Source organism: Doryrhamphus excisus, chromosome 3 (assembly GCF_030265055.1).
Source record: "Doryrhamphus excisus isolate RoL2022-K1 chromosome 3, RoL_Dexc_1.0, whole genome shotgun sequence".
Lineage (NCBI taxonomy): Eukaryota > Metazoa > Chordata > Actinopteri > Syngnathiformes > Syngnathidae > Doryrhamphus > Doryrhamphus excisus.
Window position 1 is genome coordinate 28,479,952 of NC_080468.1, and position 19,239 is coordinate 28,499,190.

The 19,239-nt window shown below is 42.8% G+C and overlaps 1 protein-coding gene across 4 annotated transcripts; it reads right to left on the reverse strand.

Annotated features, from left to right (window-relative positions):
• Nucleotides 1–302: 302 nt before the first annotated feature.
• trappc14 (trafficking protein particle complex subunit 14) lies at nucleotides 303–18,809 on the reverse strand. 4 transcript variants are annotated; one of them, XM_058066819.1, is made up of 12 exons: nucleotides 17,943–18,093; nucleotides 14,844–14,926; nucleotides 8,281–8,364; nucleotides 7,997–8,129; nucleotides 7,587–7,673; nucleotides 7,395–7,515; nucleotides 5,678–5,825; nucleotides 5,558–5,619; nucleotides 5,326–5,498; nucleotides 5,123–5,256; nucleotides 2,157–2,317; nucleotides 303–1,807 (listed from the first exon to the last, which is right to left on the reverse strand). In XM_058066819.1, exons 2-12 carry the CDS (start codon nucleotides 14,871–14,873, stop codon nucleotides 1,648–1,650), a joined length of 1,293 nt encoding a protein of 430 aa, XP_057922802.1. In that variant the 5' UTR covers nucleotides 14,874–14,926; nucleotides 17,943–18,093; the 3' UTR covers nucleotides 303–1,647. The 4 variants fall into 4 exon arrangements, with proteins under 4 accessions (XP_057922802.1, XP_057922803.1, XP_057922799.1 ...); XM_058066820.1 differs by having other exon boundaries at nucleotides 14,857–14,926; nucleotides 17,943–18,013; XM_058066816.1 differs by lacking the exon at nucleotides 14,844–14,926 and having other exon boundaries at nucleotides 17,943–18,804.
• Nucleotides 18,810–19,239: the final 430 nt, after the last annotated feature.

Consider the following 19,239-nt stretch of genomic DNA (forward strand, 5'->3'; position numbering starts at 1 on the left):
ACAAAACAAAAAAATTAAGTTGTCACAAAGAATGACCTAAGTTGCATGAGCTTAACAAATCGGGTAAGATAATTAAGTTATCTTTACTTGTCATATTTAAGTCAACGAGTGAGCACACGAGTTAGCATGTTAGCATACATTTTTAAAGTGAAGTCAACTTATGTTTTAGAGTGTAGCAGGAAGGTATGGAGGAGCAATCTGGCGTTTCGTCTGGCTGAATAGCGGAGATCTACTGTACTCATCCACTATACTATACTGTATATGCAGCATATGTTCATTTGGTGGAATTACAGCAAATCAGATGACTTTTAATTATGTATTTATTCCAATGCCATCACATTTTTTTTTTGCCGAGGTGTTTAAAAAAGAACATTAACAGTTTGAAAATGTCATTGAAACATTGGGATGTATGCAATCTAAAGGAGTCTAAGAATTAAAAGTAGGTCAACATGGCAGGCGACAAACCAGATCAATACATATTTCACAGAAAACAAAACATCGATCCTAAATATTAGCGAATAAAAACATAAATAGGAAATAAATAAACCAGTGTACAGACTACGATGGACCAGCATTCTGGCAGTTGGTCCTTGGATGCCTACAGTGATCTTTGTCTGGTGTTAGCATACTTAGAAGTAGCAGTTTTGTCAAGTCCGCCCACCTAGGCGGCGCCTTCTTGAAATATGACACCTTGGCATTAAATCCTGTCTATATCAATATGTACGATACGCTTGATTTTGACATTGTGCTCAATAGAAATATTGATCATTTAAAATATCGCTACATGGCCCAGCCCTATTACGGCCATGTATTTTTTGACCAATCAAGATCAGAGAAGGGGGGGCAGATAGACGCCCACCTCTTTGTTGGGTTGTCTTGAACACGTTAGCTCGTCTTTGCGGGAGCCACCAACTACGTCATGTCAGGATCTTCCAAAAGACGCTAGTCAAATATATTTATGTTAAAAACAAGGAACTGCTACAAAAAGACCAGAGCAGTCCTGGCATATGAAGGCTCTTGGACTAGCGTTTTCCTGTCAATAAGCCAACCCTTGACTAGCCCCAGAGGGGGGACAACCACAGACCTGGAAATGGAACCTACGGTGATGTAGCACTAGCGTAGCATTGCAGCAATTTCTCCAAAAATTAAAACTACGGATGAATGTGTTCCAAAATAGGAATTACAACAGCAAAGCGCTCACATATCCCTGTCCTGGCTGCTCAGTACTACACGATCAAAATGGGAAAAAGTCCTCAATAACAATAATAATAATAATAACCATAATAATTCAAATTGTCCATAGGTATGAATGCGAGTGTGAATGGTTGTTTGTCTATATGTGCCCTGTGATTGGCTGGTCACCAGTCCAGGGTGTACCCCGAAGACAGCTAGGATAGGCTCCAGCACCCCTGCGACCCTCGTGAGGATAAGCGGTATAGAAAATGAATGAATTAATAAATAATAATGAACAAAAAATATTGGAATCCTTATTCTCCATTTTGAAAATGAAAATATTCAAGTAAGGATGTGGAACTAGGAACTTGCAACGCTGGGAAGCGCTAGCACGTCAAGAGTGATGCCCACTATTCCATGACAGTGGGAACGCCCGTATGAACAGCAGCTGACCTAAAAACTAGTGGCTGGGTTTTACCTGCTGTCCAACACAAACACTTGGCATCCTCTTTTAACCACTTTGTCCAATGAAATGAGGGAATGCTCAGGAGGGGGCCGACACAGGCCTTTGACCGCCTGGGGGGGGCAAAGAGGAGTGCTGCTGCTGGGCGGATGCTCCATCATGCTACCTGTCCTGGAAGCAAGCACAGGACATTCGATTAGCTGCTAAAGAAAGTTAACCTGGCGTTTGTTACTACTGAGAGCTAGCTAACCAATGTTAGCTAATCGTTAGCCATACATGTGTAGGGGGACGAGGGTCCGGACTGACAAAGTTGAAGTTTCTTGAGGTGGAGAGAAGGGGGGAATTTGTGCACTAAAAATATTTCTGTTGTGTTGACGATTTTTAAAAGAAAATATCATGACTAAATATAGGAGGGGACAAACAAATGTCAAACTACATCCCCCAAAATGCAAATGTTTAACTGTAGAACTTTTGTTCAGCAAGCTGGCCACACAATAGTGGTAGCAATAGTGTTTCATACCTGACATGGTGCATTATGGGAGGTTGTTGGTGTGAGAAACTTGTGGATTGTCCCAGGCTGGTTCTCTCTGAAGAGTTTGTCTGGGGTGACCGGGGTTCAGACGCAGGACCGTAAACCGGAGGGGCCGTAAACTGGAGCTTCATCTTCATGTGTTGGCTCAGCTGAACGTGTTACACTTTCACCGTTACAAACATATGCTTATATGATAATAATACAATTAATGTTCAAAAATACATCTAGAGTTACATTTAGTATTTAGAGAAAAAACATTTTACTAATCATTTTTAAAGCAAAAAAGCTATAATATATAGCGGTATGTTTAACTCATCCAACCCCAGCCATGTTTCCAAAGACACCCCTCCAGTAGCGGCCATTTTGCATCATTTTGGACTCATCTTTCCAGGCACACAGAATATTGTCTTCTATGGCTATGAAAACATGGAAACTACCAAATTAAAGATTAGACTCCCGTCTTTCATCACGAAAAAGGCTGTTTCTACCCTTTTCTGTTCTTTAGTAATCAGCAGTAGAACATTGGTAAATTTCAGGAAAATATTAGTTCCTATTGGTGTGGAGTTGCATCATCACCTCTTTTTGCCTCTGGCATAAAAGACGTAACTAAACTGTTGCAATTGGGCATTCTTTGGTATTGAATGAGTTAAAATAAAATACAGAAACACTCCACTCAGATATAATCAAATAAAAAGCTGAATACTTATTATGGTAGTTTTTAATGTACTTAATGAGGTAATATTTGGGTACAGTGGAACCTTGGTTTTCATCATTTATCCCAGGGGTGCTCACACTTTTTCAGCATGCGAGCTACTTTTAAAATGACCGAGTCAAAATGATCTACCCACTACAAAAATGCAAAACATCTATTTATTTTCAAATGTATTGAGGATTATTTGTACGTACAATGTATGTTGATGTACCTTACATAACCAAATGAGCCAATATTGCAAAACACACATAATTAACTATTAACATTTTTTGTAATTACCTCCACATTACTCCACATTTCCCTTCTTTGGTACTGCGATGGTAGAATGGCATATGAGGCAAACGCACTTCGAAAAAGACATTGTGAAAAAAAACCTCCCATTCCGCATGGAAGTGATATGTTTTTGCCTTTTTACTTGGTCCAGCTCCTTCACTCATTTTAGTGACCATAAACTTTAGCGAGGGCTTTAAAATCTCGCAATTCGCCGACTAGCTTAGCACTTTGCATCGTTGTTTACGCATGAGCGGTGACCTAAAGGTCAAAATTCAGTTGTCATCTGACTGGTTGTCCTGTATGTCAATCAAGTAACGGGGATGGATGATAGGCTGACATCGTAAGTTCTGCTGCACTTAGAGACGTTGTTTGATTTGATTGGTCGCCCGAAGGGCAACATTCAGTTGTCATCTGAATGGCTGCCCTGTATATCAATCAAGTGACGGCATTGATGCTAGGATGATATTTTTTTAATGTCACGCCGCGATCGACCAGCGATCGACCAGTACCACCTCCGCGATCGACTTAATGAGCACCCCTGATTTATCCCTTCTAAAAGGTCAGACTACTTTTGTGTTCCCCTAGCATGACCAACACTTATTGTTTGGCTTTTGAACAAAGATATACCAAAGATAATAACACTGCAAGAAATAGCCTTGCTATTGTGGTGATCAGTTGACAGCTCAGCCCCTCTCTTCACCCGTGTGTCCAGAACATGCGAACGCAGGTCTGATGATACGACTACAAAGTCCATCATAGACCTGCGGCCTAGGGTGTCCTGGTGCCAAGTGCACTTATGGACATCCCTATGTTTGAACATGGTGTTAGTTATGGCCAAACTGTGGTTCGCACAGAAGTCCAGTAACATCACACCACACGGTTTCAGATCAGGGAGGCCGTTCCTCCCAATCACGCCCCTCCAGGTCACACTGTCATTGCCCACATGGGCGTTGAAGTCTCCCAGTAGAACGACGGAGTCACCAGCTGGGGTGATCTACAGCACCCCCCTGATGGACTCCAAGAAGACCGGGTACTCCGAGCTGCTGTTTGGCACATACGCACAAATGACAGTCAGGACCCTCTCCCCAGCCCGAAGGCGTAGGGAAATGACCCTCTCGTTCACCGGGGCTGACTCCAACACAGAGGCACCAAGCCGGGGGGCTATTAATAAGCCCACACCAGCTCGCCGCCTCTCCCCTGCAGCAACTCCAGAGTTTGGTTCCAGAACCCAAACTGTGGGTCGAGGTGAGTCCGACTATGTCTAGTCGGAATATCTCAACCTCTCGCACAAGTTCAGGTTCTTTCCCCCACCAGAGAAGTGACATTCCATGTCCCAAGAACCAGATTTGGCCGCCGAAGACCAGGTCGCCCAGGCACCCGCCCTTGATCGCCACCCAACACACAATGCACCAGACCAGACTTATGCTTGCCCCCGTAGATGGTGGGTCTACGAGGTGGAAATATTGAACCTTTTCATAGTATTCTAATTTTTTGAGATATGATGACCTTATTGAGTGCTCATGGGTGTATTTGTTTTGTTGCACACTACCTTTTAACACACATACACACAAATGATGTAATAACCTTCTATTTGAAAAACACAGTTCAGACTGGTGCTGGTGGATGGGGTCTCTCATTTAATGCTTTTAATTTGTTGTTGTTCCTGTCATAGTTTAATTTGCCTTGCAGCAAAGTCCCAAGTCCAAAGTCTGTGGCAGGTTATTCTGCCATTATTTTTACCAATGATAGAGTGCTTTGCAATTGGACAACTTTGTTACCTGCAATATTGTACAATAACCAGGACAAATGTTTGGCCAAAAGTGGTGCATTCAAAAACCAAGTTTCCACTGTTTCCCAAATCAAAGTGGAATATTAACTTTAACATAATAAATAGTAAATATTATTAGAAAATGTAACAAATACATAAAAAAAAAACAAAGTAGAATATATCATACAATAAAAGAGGTACCTCAAAAAGTCCCGTTCCAAGGATCTGGAAGGCGACAGTGAAGGAGACGATGGAGCCTTTCCTACAGCCACCAAGGTTGTTGAAGGGAGACTGGCACACCACCTTGGGGTCCCCCTGGTGGCCTTCTTTGCCACCTGCATGGACGTTAAATGGTGGGACACTTGGACATGCTAACATGCCAACATGCTAACTAGGTCACCCACCTTCCAGATTCCACACCAGACGTACAGACAGGAAGTCATGCAGGTTGTTGAGCAGGGTGTACTTCACCCAGAAGTTCTCCAGAGGCTTGACGGCGCTTGGACAGGTCGCACTCATGACTAGACGGGGGCGACTCAAACGAATGCTCGGCAACGAGTAAAATGTGGAGATGTACCTGTGTCAATCAAGAAAAGTTCCAGCAACCTGGGCAAGTCTGGTTTTTGGACTAGTTACCTGGTGTACGGGAGGGCTGACGTGGACCAGTGTAACACAGCCACAAGCGGCACCTCCAGACCCTAGTCGGTAAAATAGGAATAAGGATGAAGTATACAACAAACACAAACATCACCGTACCTCGCTAGAGTCCTCCTCCTCCTTGTCGTGGAGATGCAACCGAAACAGGAAGTTGTGCTCCTCCAGTGCGCTGAGCATGCTGGGTAGGCGTGATGACCGGCTGTCCACTCGGTAGAAGGACGCCATGGTGACCTCGGCCGACCCGTGGCTACAAAGGAAACAGAAATATCCAGTAAGAGGACACCCTGATTAAGGCTTTGAGATCTAAGACTGGTTTGGAAATACCAGCTCATCTGGTGAAGTAATAAATAGGGCTGTCAAATGACAAGAACTCTGCAACGCGCTCTAATAATATTCAAAACTTTATTTAGAAGGTGGTAAACAAGTTTTCTCTGCTCCAACTACAAAAGTATTGCATTTATGTATCATCCTTGTGAAGGTCTGTTAATAAATAACCTCACAATACGAAGTGGTTTCTTCTCATCAGCCATTCCTCACCCATACCGTCCATGCTTTCTTTTTTCTAGTCAGGGTTATGCCTTCTTCCTGCAGCTGCGAGGTAATACCAACATACGGTACCATTTCTCTTCTGCAATGAGAGCTTTTCTTAAGTTCAACCTCTTGTAAGTACACTGCTCAAAAGTTTGGGATCACTTGCAAATTTCTTTGTTTTCTAAAGAAAAACACATTTTCATGCATTTCACAAACAATTTTGTCCATTTCACAAACAATTAAAACCAATCTGATGATATTTAAAGAACAATCTCCATTTTTGCATAGAGGCCTACTATCAACAACTGTCAGTCCTCTGCATCAATCTCCTGGTATGGCTGCTAATCCAAGTTCATCATTTTATAAGGCTAATAGATGATTAGAAAACCCATCTAAAAATCTAAACTAAAACTAAAATCTCTTACCATGCTGTTAACTACTCCCTTCAGAGAGCAGCACAAACTGGGTCTAACAAGGACAGAAAAACGATGCACAACTGTGCAAGAAGACAAATATCTGAGAGTGTGTAGTTTAAGACAAAGACGCCTCACAGGTCGTCACCTGGCAGCGGCACGAAATAGTACCCGTTAAACACCAGTGTCAGTATCAACAGTGAAGCGGCGACTTCAGGATGCTGGACTTCATGGCAGTATTGCCAAAAAAAGCCATATTTCAGACTGGCTAAAACAATTTCCAAGTGATCCCAAACTTTTCAGCAGTAGTGTAGGTCCCTTGCAAATGTAATGAAGCTAGGAGTGGGGTCTACTTTAGTGTGGTGGGGAGTACTTCACCGAGGCAGGAAGGGGTGGTGACAATGCATACCCATGAGGCAACAATGTGTCTCCCGTGTCGTTACACTACAACGTCGTTACACTACAACGTCGTTACACTACAACGTCGTTACACTGCTATGTCGTAACACTGCTATGTCGTAACACTGCTATGTCGTAACACTGCTATGTCGTAACACTGCTATGTCGTAACACTGCTATGTCGTAACATTACTGTGCATGAGAGCTGCATTTCATGCCAGAGCACACCATTTCGCACCACGACTTGCACGCCAAGGGCGTTATTTATATATAAGAGACACACAAACTAGTCTTCACGCTTTTCAGGCGCACCATCTAAATGGCACGCATTACCATAGCAACTTGCAGGACACTTCGAGGGCAAAATAAGAGCAAGTGTCAAGGCGGCATAAGCTGCACATGATAAAACACGACTTTGTCTGGTGATGTAATCGCCAAATACACGTTTTTTTAATGTAGCTTGACACTCTTACCAGACATTGTCGACAACAAGAACAGAACCATCTGGCATCATGGGCAGGTACGACAAGTTATAGTTGGGGAGGATCTTCACATCTGTGATGCAAACCTCCTCCTGAGAGCTGCAGTTCAACACTGAGAGGGAGGGAAAGGAGGGTCATGTCAACTATTAGCCCATTTCTAAGTCCAACTTAGATTGGAAATACCTTTGAGGAAAGTCACATATTTTCCAGAGATTGTCATTTGCTGACACTGAACACTAGGAGGCGGCAGAACCTTCAAGGTGGCGTGGACTGTGGGAAGGAAATAAGTTCTAATACTGTATGTATCAGGATGTTAACGACAGACACATAATGTATAGCATTCCATAGTTAACTCTCAATAGTTAGCTAACAATAATGACATCAAATTTGATGTATAAAGGATATCAATTTCAGCAAGCATATTTTTGCATTACTACGTGTTAACTTTGACAGCCCTATTTTTTTTTAAATACTAAGTTGTATTGTCATTGACTAATATCTCTGAAACATTTAAGTGCGACAAACATGCAAAAAGAAATCAGGAAGGGATCAAACACTGTACTGTACTATACTGTACAGTATATGGTTTATACCTTGTGTCTTAAATGTGTGGTGGAGGTCTTCTCTGAAGGTGTGCATGGGATTGTAGAGCTGCAGGAGATGAAGGTAGCCATGTTCCCTTGCTTCCATCGAGTCTTCATCCTCTTCCCATAGCGTCACTGCGACCTGGTACACAAAGACAAGAGGTTCAGAAATTGTAGTTTTTCATTGAAGGATCATACAGCCGTGAATACACAATATCTAGGAACACATCAGATAATACAGGGAAATGCAGACAACACTGCGAGATGATATAGCATACTGTTGTGTTCCTGACCTTGGCTTGTCGTGTGCTGACTGGCAGTTTGTCCAAGGAAACAGAAAGATGGAAGCAAACGTGCTCATCAGACATCACTGTGGACTGCAGCACAGAAAGATCATGATGATCATGTGATCAGTGTATTATAGCAGCTAGTCATCGGCTCAATATTACATTTTTACCAACCACCTGATAGCATACAGTTCGATACACATCTCACGCTGCTTGTCTACGAACGTCCATGCTGTTTTAGTTGTATGTGCCTCACAGCTTCCGTCCGTATTCAATACAAAACGCCAAATAATGATGGTGCATTCATAGCACCTGGGGAACAGCATATGGGGGGGGGGGAAGTTGAACATTAATAAAACGGCGCTTGCATCAGATTTTACCGATACCCACAAACGCATCGCAATGAATCTAGATTTCACCCTTCAATTGCATCCATACACAGTGAATGAGCCGATGTGCATTAGGGTGCATCAAATTTGAATGGGAAATTTTAATTTCATAATATCAATTTGGCTGGCATTCCATTTTTTTCTAATGAACATAAATTGTCTTTTGCAAAGTTTTGAGGAAATCCATTGAGAATTAGGGGTGCCACCTCACACATAAACTTTTGTAAAATTTCGGAAAATGCGCAATTTCTAGTCAAATTTCCAAAAAGTTGACCTGGAAATGTTGAGTATAATGAACTTCTATACAGCATCATTTTTATAGGGTTATATTTGTTTTCTCTTTGGGCAGATTGGGTATTTCTCAGAATTCAACTTTCAAGATTCTCCATTCATTTGTCCTATTGACAAAATGAATGGCGATAAATGGGACATGTTCACATGGCCTTACCCTGAATATTATGTAGCAGTGATGGATATTTGACATACATATAAAGTTTAAACACTTTGTTTTTTATTTTATTTGTATTTTATTGTAAACATAATGGGCAATAGTAACACATTTAAATAACAAACTCTCTCTACCGGCAAACTCACTAGAAACTCACAAGGATAAGAACATTAACTAAACTTCAAACTTAATTGCTCAGTCTATTGTGCTGGAGTCCTCTCCACTGAGGAACATCACAAAGGAGAGATGAAATCTGAACTGAACCTCACCAGTGCATCTAACCCCAGATTTGTCACCCCACCTGCCACCCAGGAGTAACCCTCCTAATTCAGGGATCAGCTTGCGTTTGCAGCGATGAAGGTTTGGCTGTTGGCTGTGGTCATGTTCAACTGCCTGCAGCACATTCTGTAGGTGCTGCTCCTTCCTGGCCATTGCTACAAAGTCGGTTGTGAGTTTGATTCCACGCTTGGCACAGTCATTCACCACATTCATCGCACGGACATTAATAATAATAATAATACATTTTATTTAAAAGCGCCTTTCAGGACACCCAAGGTCGCTGTACAGAAGATAAGAACACCAATATAAAATACAAGATAAAAGACAACAAACAATAAATAAAAGCATACAAGAAATCGGGATGGGGGGACCATGTGAAACTGTTAGAGGGAATAGGCAAGTTTGAACAGATGGGTTTTGAGTTGAGATTTGAAAATGGGAAGGGTGGCAGAGTTACGGAGGTCAGGTGGCAATGAGTTCCAGAGTTTGGGAGCAGAGCGGCTGAAAGCTCTGCTCCCCATAGTGCTAAGGCGTGCAGAGGGAACAGTGAGATGGATGGAGGAGGAAGATCTGAGGGAACGGGATGGCTTAAGAGTGTGGATGAGGTCAGAGAGGTAAGGGGGGGCAAGGTTATGGATGGACTTGAAGGTGTACAGGAGGATTTTGTAGGTGATTCTTTGTGTCACGGGGAGCCAGTGGAGTTGCTGCAGGATGGGGGTGATGTGGTGGAATGAGGGGGTCCTGGTGATGATCCGGGCAGCAGAGTTCTGAACCAGTTGAAGTTTATGGAGGGATTTGTGAGGGAGGCCGAAGAGGAGAGCGTTACAATAGTCAATGCGGGAAGTGACAAGGCTATGGACGAGGATGGCGGTGGTGTGGGGGGTGAGGGAGGGGCGTAGACGATTAATGGAGCGCAGATGAAAGTAAGCAGACCTGGTGACGTTATTGATGTGAGATTGAAAAGATAGCGTGCTGTCGAGGATGACACCCAGACTCTTGACCTGAGGGGAGGGGGAGACTAAGGAGCTGTCAATGGAGAGAGAAAAGGAGTCAACTTTAGATTGATAGATTTGGTGCCAATGAGTAGGAATTCAGTTTTATTGCTATTAAGTTTCAGAAAGTTGGAGGTGAACCATGATTTTATTTCAGAGAGACAGGAGGTGAGGGAGGGGGGTGGGAGTGTAGAGTTGGGTTTGGAAGAGAGGTAGAGCTGGGTGTCATCCGCGAAGCAGTGAAAATGAATGTTAAATTTACGGAAGATATGGCCGAGGGGGAGAAGGTAGGTTATGAAAAGAAGGGGCCCCAGGACAGAGCCCTGGGGCACACCTGTGGTGACTGGGGAGGGGTCGGAGGAGAAAGATTTAAGCTGAATGAACTGAGTGCGGTCTGTGAGATAAGAATGGAACCAGTGGAGGGGGGTGTGGGTGATGCCAATTTCTGAGAGTCTACTGAGGAGGATGGAGTGTGAGATGGTGTCAAAGGCCGCACTCAGGTCAAGGAGGATGAGAATGGAAAGTGAACCGGTGTCAGCTGCAGTGAGGAGATCGTTGGTGATTTTAATGAGTGCAGTTTCGGTGCTGTGACGGGGACGGAAGCCGGACTGGAAGGGTTCATAAAGATTGTTAAGGGTGAGATGTGCATGAAGTTGAGAGGAGACTATTTTTTCAAGAATTTTGGAAATGAAAGGCAGGTTGGAGATAGGGCGGAGGTTATTGAAGTTGTTGGGATCTGAACCAGGTTTTTTCAGGATTGGGGTGACGGCAGCGGTTTTGAAGGCTGGGGGGACAGTACCGGTAGACAGTGAAGAGTGGATAATGGCAGAGATGAGAGGAAGCAGAGAGGAGAGGCAGGATTTGACCAGGATTGTGGGGATGGGGTCCAACTGGCATGTGGAGGGCTTTGATTTGTGGATGATGTCAGATATTTCAGAGGCAGTGGGGAGTTGAAAAGAGGAAAAAGGCTGACTGTACAGAAAGGGTTCAGGTGTGGGGAGAGGAGGCGGTTGTGAACAGAGGTGCTGGTGAATGAAGTTAATTTTGTCATTGAAGAATACCATCAGTGAGTTACAGGTGTCAGTTGAGTAAAAGTGGGGGGGTAAAGAGTGGGGAGGCTGGAGGATCTTGTTGAGTAATGAGAAAAGTGTTTTTGTGTTTCCTTTGTTGGATGTGATGAGTCCAGAGTAAAAAGCAGATTTACGGTGTGCAATGGCGTCTTTGTAATGGAGAATGTGGGTATTGAAGATGTTTTTGTGTATTGTGAGTCCAGTTTTTTTGTAGAGCCGTTCCAGTTGTCGTCCTTTAGATTTCATTGTCCGGAGTTCAGGGGTGTACCAAGGTGCAGATGATGAGAAAGAAACAGTCCGAGTTTTCAGAGGGGCAATAGAGTTGAGGATGTTGTTTAGACCAGTGTTGTAGAGAGCTGTGAGAGCATCGGGGTTGGAAGGAAAATCCGGGATTGGGATACAGGATATTTCGGAGCAGAGTGTGTCAACATTAATGTCCTTAAGGTTCCTGAAGGAGATGAGACGTGGAGGTTTGATTGAGGAGAGGCAGAGTGTAGTGCTGAATGAGAGGAGGAGGTGGTCCGTTATTGGAAGTTCGTCGGCGGTGCAGTTGGAGGGGGTGAGGCCAGAGCAGCAGAGTAGATCCAGTGTGTGTCCTTTGGTATGTGTCGGGAAGTCGATGTATTGATGGAGTCCAAAACTGTCAAGGCATAATAGAAAGTCTCTGGTGAGTGGGAGAGTTTTATTGTCAATGTGTATGTTGAAATCTCCCAGCAGTATTAAGTTATGTGACAGAGTGGAGAGATGTGTAAGGAGGGTGGCAAAGTCAGTTAAGAAGTCAGTGTGGGGCTTAGGGGGACGATAAATGGTGGCGACGACAGTGGGAGAGCGTCCAGGGAGCATAAAAACAGTGCATTCAAATGAACTGAATGCAGAGACCGTCACCGGCAGGACTTTCCACTTCTCGCGATGAATTACCGCGAGACCTCCGCCGCGACCGTTGCCACGGGGATGACAGATGTAAACAAAGCCAGCCGGTGTGGATTCGTTGAGGGTGGAAAAGTCATTTGGCTGTTGCCATGTTTCCGTTAAACACAAAAAATCAAGCTTACGGTCAGTGAGGAGATCCTGTAGGAGATGACCCTTGCTCGTGAGAGAGCGGATGTTGAGCAGACCGAAGCGAACAGTGGCGTTGTCGTGCTTAGCGGTAGCGTTAGCATTAGCCGTCCTAACCGGGCGAGCTAATACGCTGCTATCCGCTACCCTGTCGGAGTTTCTGAGATGACGACGAGTGGTAGACCAGATGGATTTTATTGCTGTGGCGGAGTTGCCATGATTGAAATTCCTGCGAGACCCACGATGGATGTATTTCCAACGAGGGAGGATAGCGATGTCCGGGTGCTGGTAGAGTACTGGCGGTGGCGGTGAGGGCACGGGCAGATGCCAGCGTATCCAGCGAAGCTCAGCAGCTGTGTACCGGATCGGTTCAGCCATTGGGTGGTGGCAGAACGAGAGGAAGACCAGAGAAGAGCAGACCAGGAGAGAAGCTTGTTGGTCCACAACGTGTCTGTGGCCAGGTGCTAACTTCCAGCAGGTAGGCAGAAGTTGGCAAGCAGGCACATAAAAACACAGGCGCTGTGGCTGGATCGGTAAACTTACGCAGGAAAACACTTCAGTGCTAGCACAATAGTCCATTTAGTCCACATTGACGCAACAAAATCCAAAAAAAAACACTTGAAAGTTACGGGGGAGTAGCGGCAGCCAGTCGCGCCAGCGTTCACTCCACCGGAACCGGAAGTCGTTGACATTGACCGGACTTATTTTGAACGCAGCATTGATAGCCCATTCTATTCTCGGTCAGCTGTTGCATAGGATACAGAGAAATGTGTATAATCACCGCCTGACTCTGCGACCAGGCCACGAGTGAAGACAGCCTGTTGCATTGGTGGCATCTTCAACCTTGCAGCCAGTGACACAACACTTGGTCGGCTAAGGATATCAGGCAGAATGAAGACGTTTGTTCCACTCTTCTTACACTTCAGGGATGGTTTGCCTTCAGATGGTGGACAGACTGTGTTAGAATCATCCTCTGGCTCCTCGTCACTTTCTGACACCAAGCTGGACATTTCCATCATCTCCTTCAGCTCCTCTTCGCAGCGGGACTGCCTGGCTGCTGCGGCAGCTTGACACTCTTCTCGCCGCTTCACCTTGAGCTGCAGCTTTTTATTTAATGCACCAAATGTGGCCACTCTGTCCGTCTTTATGCTGGCCAAGAAAGCTAGGTCTTCAGGGTTATCAATCAGCTTCTCAACATTTGGAGGCCACAGCGGAAATGTGGCATCAAGTCTGCACTCCATTTTCTCCAACTTGGGAGATTTTCCGCAGCTTGTTGTAGGCATTGACTAAGTCCACAATCTTGTGGCAGGCACGCTTGTCACTCGCCTTTGGGATGTTGGCCTTCTTGTAAAATGGCCGCACCTGCTCCAGGACATCCCTAGTTGCCTTGATCTGCGACAACGCTCCATTTGTACCAGATTGCTTGGCAAGCATGCAGCGCAAGCGTGAGAACAAGTTGGTAGCTTGGCACATGTGATGATGCCATCCTCACTAGTGATTCTGAGGCCCAGACCAAAGACCAAGCTACGACTGCTAGTCTGAAAGGAACTAGCTTTTGAGGGCAGCATCTTAGGAGAGCTGGTGGGTTGTGCTGCACTGTGCCTAAAATAAATGGACAAGTGTATATCAGATTATGTAGGACTACAGTACTACTCTCAATAAATATGAGGCATCAGTAATACTGTCTACTCTATATTACTGTTGTTGATGTTAGGCTTGCTCAGCTATTAGCTAACTGTCATTAGCAAACTGTAGCTAGCTAATGTTAGCTACAGTAGAGGCAATGAGCACTAAATACCGACAAAATATGACTAGAAATCATTCAAATTACAAAGACAAAACCACAAATTTGGTAGTAATATGGATTAGGAGTATAAATACAAAAAAAAACGTAAAGATCACCTCAGAGTTCTTGAGTTGCAGTCTTTGCTGACCTCAAATCTCCATGGCGACCATTGAACTGTTCACCACTTTATTCCACAAAAAGATGTATGGTGGCACTCCTAAATAATCATTTTTGGAAAAATATTTTGTATATGTTGTTTCTACATATATTGGAACACTTTTAGTACCCAGCCATATCAAAATTCAATAATTGTGGTTTTTGATGCACCCTAATGCGCATTGATGTATCGATTAATTTTGATTATTTTCCACACACTTACAGTAGATGTTTAAAAGCACAGATGTTTGATTATTTGTCACGCCATCACATCATTACCATGCCAATACCTACGGTATCATGTTGCATTAATATTCATTATACACTATGGCCTTCTATAGGCTGTGCAGGTGTGACATTATTATTCTTACTAAACAGACAATAAAAACACACAGAAATGTCATACGCAGTGCTCCTCCTCATCCTGAAAGGGTGGGGTGTGCGTAGGCTGCAAGGTGCTTGTTGCTGCCGTCCTTCTATAGAGAGGAAAAGCCAGCATCAGAGTTTTGGTTTTAAACCTGAACTTTCCTCATTATTTTACAGCATTCTTCTCATAAAATCACACCTTTTTTCTTCTTAGATTACAACGTTTCTCTCTTCATATTTGGACTTTATAGTTGCAAAATGATTTTCCATTTATTTCTGTTTTTTTTTTATTTATGTAAAATTATATTTTTAGAATGTGCCTGAGAGCACAGTTCGGATACCCTGGTCCTCACAGTGCGCTGCCGCCAGTCCATTGTTGTGTATGTATTCTACAGTGTTTACATACGCTGTGGAACGCAACTAGCAACTTTTCCTGGTGTTCTTGGAGAGGTTTCTGAAAATATGTATTATTTTACGGTTTCTGCTCTGACTGAGCAGCAGCAGGTGCTCCGAAAAGGTCCGCCTCACTCCAAAGTAATCACAGGCCGTCAGTGCACAGTCAGCTTCCACCCCATACTCAGAGCAGTGTGGAGCGCGATGCATCCATGAATCACATATGCATGGCATCGATGCCGCAAGGGTGGATCTGGCCCTGCTACACAGAGCGGGATCCAAAACATCAATGTTTCTTCATCTCCATGAAAGGACTACTCATTACACTCAAGCCTCAATCGGACTTGGTCACCATCAAGTTAAGTTAAACAAGTGGTCCTAACTACAAGGTAAAGCGGGGAGGCCTGAGGCGAGTCTAGATGAAATTACGTTAGTTACCTAAACATTGACAAGACCTAGCCACGATAAAAATACTGAAATATTATGCTTTTTTCATCTCTTACAACACCATATGCAAATATTATGCAAATTAGCCAATGCCATCATCTCATGACTAGGACAGTTCATTCATTTTCTACCGCTTTTTCCTCACGAGGGTCGCGGGGGGTGCTGGAGCCTATCCCAACTGTCTTCGGGCGAGAGGCGGGGTACACCCTGAACTGGTCGGACTAGGACAGTTGATGATTTGAAAACAGTGGTCTTTTCTCAAAACCAACTGGCAACAAATCTGGCGACTCTTTCTGGCGTTGTTTGAGAGTTTTCTGGTTTTGTGCAAGCACGTATTGTTCTGCATTTCGTGTTCAAAAGCGGGTGCTGTGGACAGGTCCACCCCGCCCAAAGTCAGTCACAAGCCAGCAGTGCATGTGGAAAGTGCATGAATCATGCATGCGTGAGCCCCAAGGAGCTGGCCCTGTTTCAAACAGCGAGATCTAAAACGCAACTGCTTCTTAATCTTTAGTAAGTCTGGATAAAAGAGATGGGTGTATATTTATATTGTATTCTGTTGCCACTCTATTTGGAAAATTAAGCGGATTATCTCACAATTCTTCAGCTAAATGCAGTAGCGTCATTAGGCCTATCCCAGGGGGGGCTTCAGCCAGCCCCCTAAAATGTTCTTAAGTCCCCCTAAATAATTTCAGATTTTTTTTCTCTGACAAATTTCAATAAATTTCACAAATTTATCAATTTGGCAAAAGCAGGCTAATAAGCAAGCCAATAAGCAGGCTAATACTAGCCTACTACAATACTAGTAGTAGTAGTAATAATCAGAAGAATAATGATGATAGTAATAATAATGGGCTAATTAATAATATAATAATGATTATTTATATAATTGATCACTGTCCACTGGACATAATAGTTGCAGAGCTTGAGCAGCAGATTTGCAGTCTAGATCAGGGGTGGGCAAACTACGGCCCGGGGGCCACATCCGGCCCGCCAAGTGTTTGAATACGGCCCGCCCAATCTTTCCAAAGTATTTCATTTAAACTCAACATACAACCTGGCATCATGGCCTGAGCCAACTTTTTGATGGTTTTATCAATTTCGTTTTTTGACATGGTCTGTTGTTTACAAAGTGCCCCTGAAAAAAGGGACACAAGCACATAATAATAATAATAATAATAATAATAATAATAATAATAATAATAATAATTATTATTATTATTATTATTATTATTATTATTAATAATAATAATAATAATAATAATAATTATTATTATTATTAGATTATTAGATTATTGTAATTATTATTAGAACTATTATGATTATTATAATTATTATATTAATGCTAATTATTATATTAATTATATGTAATATTATTGTTATATTTGCATATTTTACATAATAATAATATAATAATTATTATTTTAATTTTATTGTAATAATTATAATATTTTATTATTTTTTAAATATTTAAATATAAATATAAAATAATAAATAATAATAGCAGATTGCATGACAATTTTACAGATACAATAATACCAGGTGGACTGTTATGTGTAAAATATATAGTCTAACCCCCCGTAAATTTTGTCATATCAATGCGGCCCGCGAGTCAAAAAGTTTGCCCACCCCTGGTCTAGATTGTGTGTACTTGTGTAAATTTAATGGTGGCCTAAACAATTGAGTATCTCTACTAAATCTGTCCAAAAGTGGGAAAGTTATATCCCGGTTCTTGTTCCTTATTTGTTTTTTGGATATTTAGATTTTTTTTAAATGTCTACTACATTCATTAATATCCTGTGCATCAGAACCTAGTGACGCCCCTGGCTAACTGTAAGTATTTGACAAGCCTACTGTATAGCCGATATTTGTGAAGCTCAGTTGCAGTTATATATATTCACCAGAGGAGTGCGCTACTCTGCGTCATGTTAATGTGAGCCATAGAATAAAACAGCATCGTCTGTTATTCGCTGCTCAGTTGTGCTCATTTTAAAAAGTGTGATGTCTCTCCGACGAGATTGTTTTTCCCCCCTACAGCATTCACGTCATATGCAAAGAATATGTAAATAAGACAATGATGTCATCCAGCGACTTCCAGGACAGCCAAAAGCTACTTTTCTTATTGAGGAGTTGTCAACAGCGCTAGAAGCCAATGTTGGCCTGATATCTACAATATATGCACTCTGTTTGCAGTCTTACTCCTTTAAATTATGTCATTTTTCAGATATCTTTCTTGGTTAGGATACTTTTTACCCCACACCGAAGATAGCAAATAAAAGAAAGTTGTACCTTGACTGGTTCCATGCTATGTCGTTGATTGCTGTGGTTGAGAAGCGGGTTGCAGTGTTTAAATGTCCTTATGCTACTTTTGAGTCGGTCCTCGTCGTCCTCATCGCTGCGATGGAGACTGTTTTCAAATGATCTCCTCTTCCCGCCGCCATTGTAGTCCTCGCTAACGGTCGCCACGGCATACAGTTCACCAATCTTAATACAGCTAGCTCCCCCCCGGAACTTTAACACCAGCAACAAGTGCACCGTTTCGCCGAGGTAGAAGCTCGTTCTGACGGGCAGGGTCGCCAACTCCTCCGTCCCAGTCCCAGTGGCAACCGGGGACACGGGGAAATAAATAAAATGTTCAAAAAGAGCCTCCATTTTTAGCCATATGTTATATTAGCTAGCGAGCCATATGTTGTAGCCATGTAAACAGCAGCGGACGAGGAGTAGAGTGCTAGTTAAAGCGAGTTACCAGAGGAACCCAATTGTCACAAATACGTTGAAAACGCAAACCAATTGTTAGTTGAAAGCTGGTTAAGCTTGCTAGGATGTCAGTTAGCTAGATAAACAGTAAAAGTGGCAAGCTCACTGACAGGTAGCTGGCTTCCACCAGTGAGACCGAAGTAATCGATCACAGAATGTGCTGATTTGTCTTTTTTTTTTTTTTTTTTAGAAACCATGGTCGTCGAAAGAGGTGGGTCCCTTGACGTCCAGTGTCAGCTCCCTCATTTTAACTGTTTTTTCTCTGTTTATGGAAAATAATATGTGCTCATGTTCATACGTATATGGATGGTGGATAATCGCCCACCCCCAACCTTTCAAAATAGAGCTGGCCCTGGGGATTATTTTCTTAGTTAATTAAGCTGACGTGTAAAAAAGTCAAAACATAGTCAGCCACGGCATGTCTCACATCATAGAGTAAAAAAAAAATATCCTCCCATTGCATGTGGAAGTGGTAAGTGCCAGTGGATGGGAGAACTTTCAGAGGCTTTTTTCGTTCTCATATTATGATGCCCCCCCCCCCCCATGCAAATTTCCCCACTGAGGGACGAATAAAGGCATATCATTAATTCATTCATGATTTAAAAAAATAGTCTTATTTCTTTGATGTTTCAACTTTGTGCAATTAAAATTGTTATTTTTTCACCTAACTTTTGTTTGTTTATTTTGGCTTTTTCTTAGTTTGCTCTAAATATTTTGACTTTATTATTTTTGTTGTTTTTCTATTATTATTTTTTGGAAATTATATTCACTGTCATGGGGTCTGGAAAATGCATGGGTGGGTCTACTGGGCCTCTATAGCCTATCATAG

Coding starts and splice junctions, on each gene's coding strand:
- trappc14 (XM_058066816.1), bottom strand. CDS start 18,305: ATGGAGGCTCTTTTTGAACATTTTATTTATTTCCCCGTGTCCCCGGTT. Junction 7,516..7,586: donor ATATGTGACTTTCCTCAAAG/GTATTTCCAATC, acceptor CCTCCCTCTCAG/TGTTGAACTGCAGCTCTCAG. Junction 5,499..5,557: donor TCAGCCCTCCCGTACACCAG/GTAACTAGTCCA, acceptor TGATTGACACAG/GTACATCTCCACATTTTACT.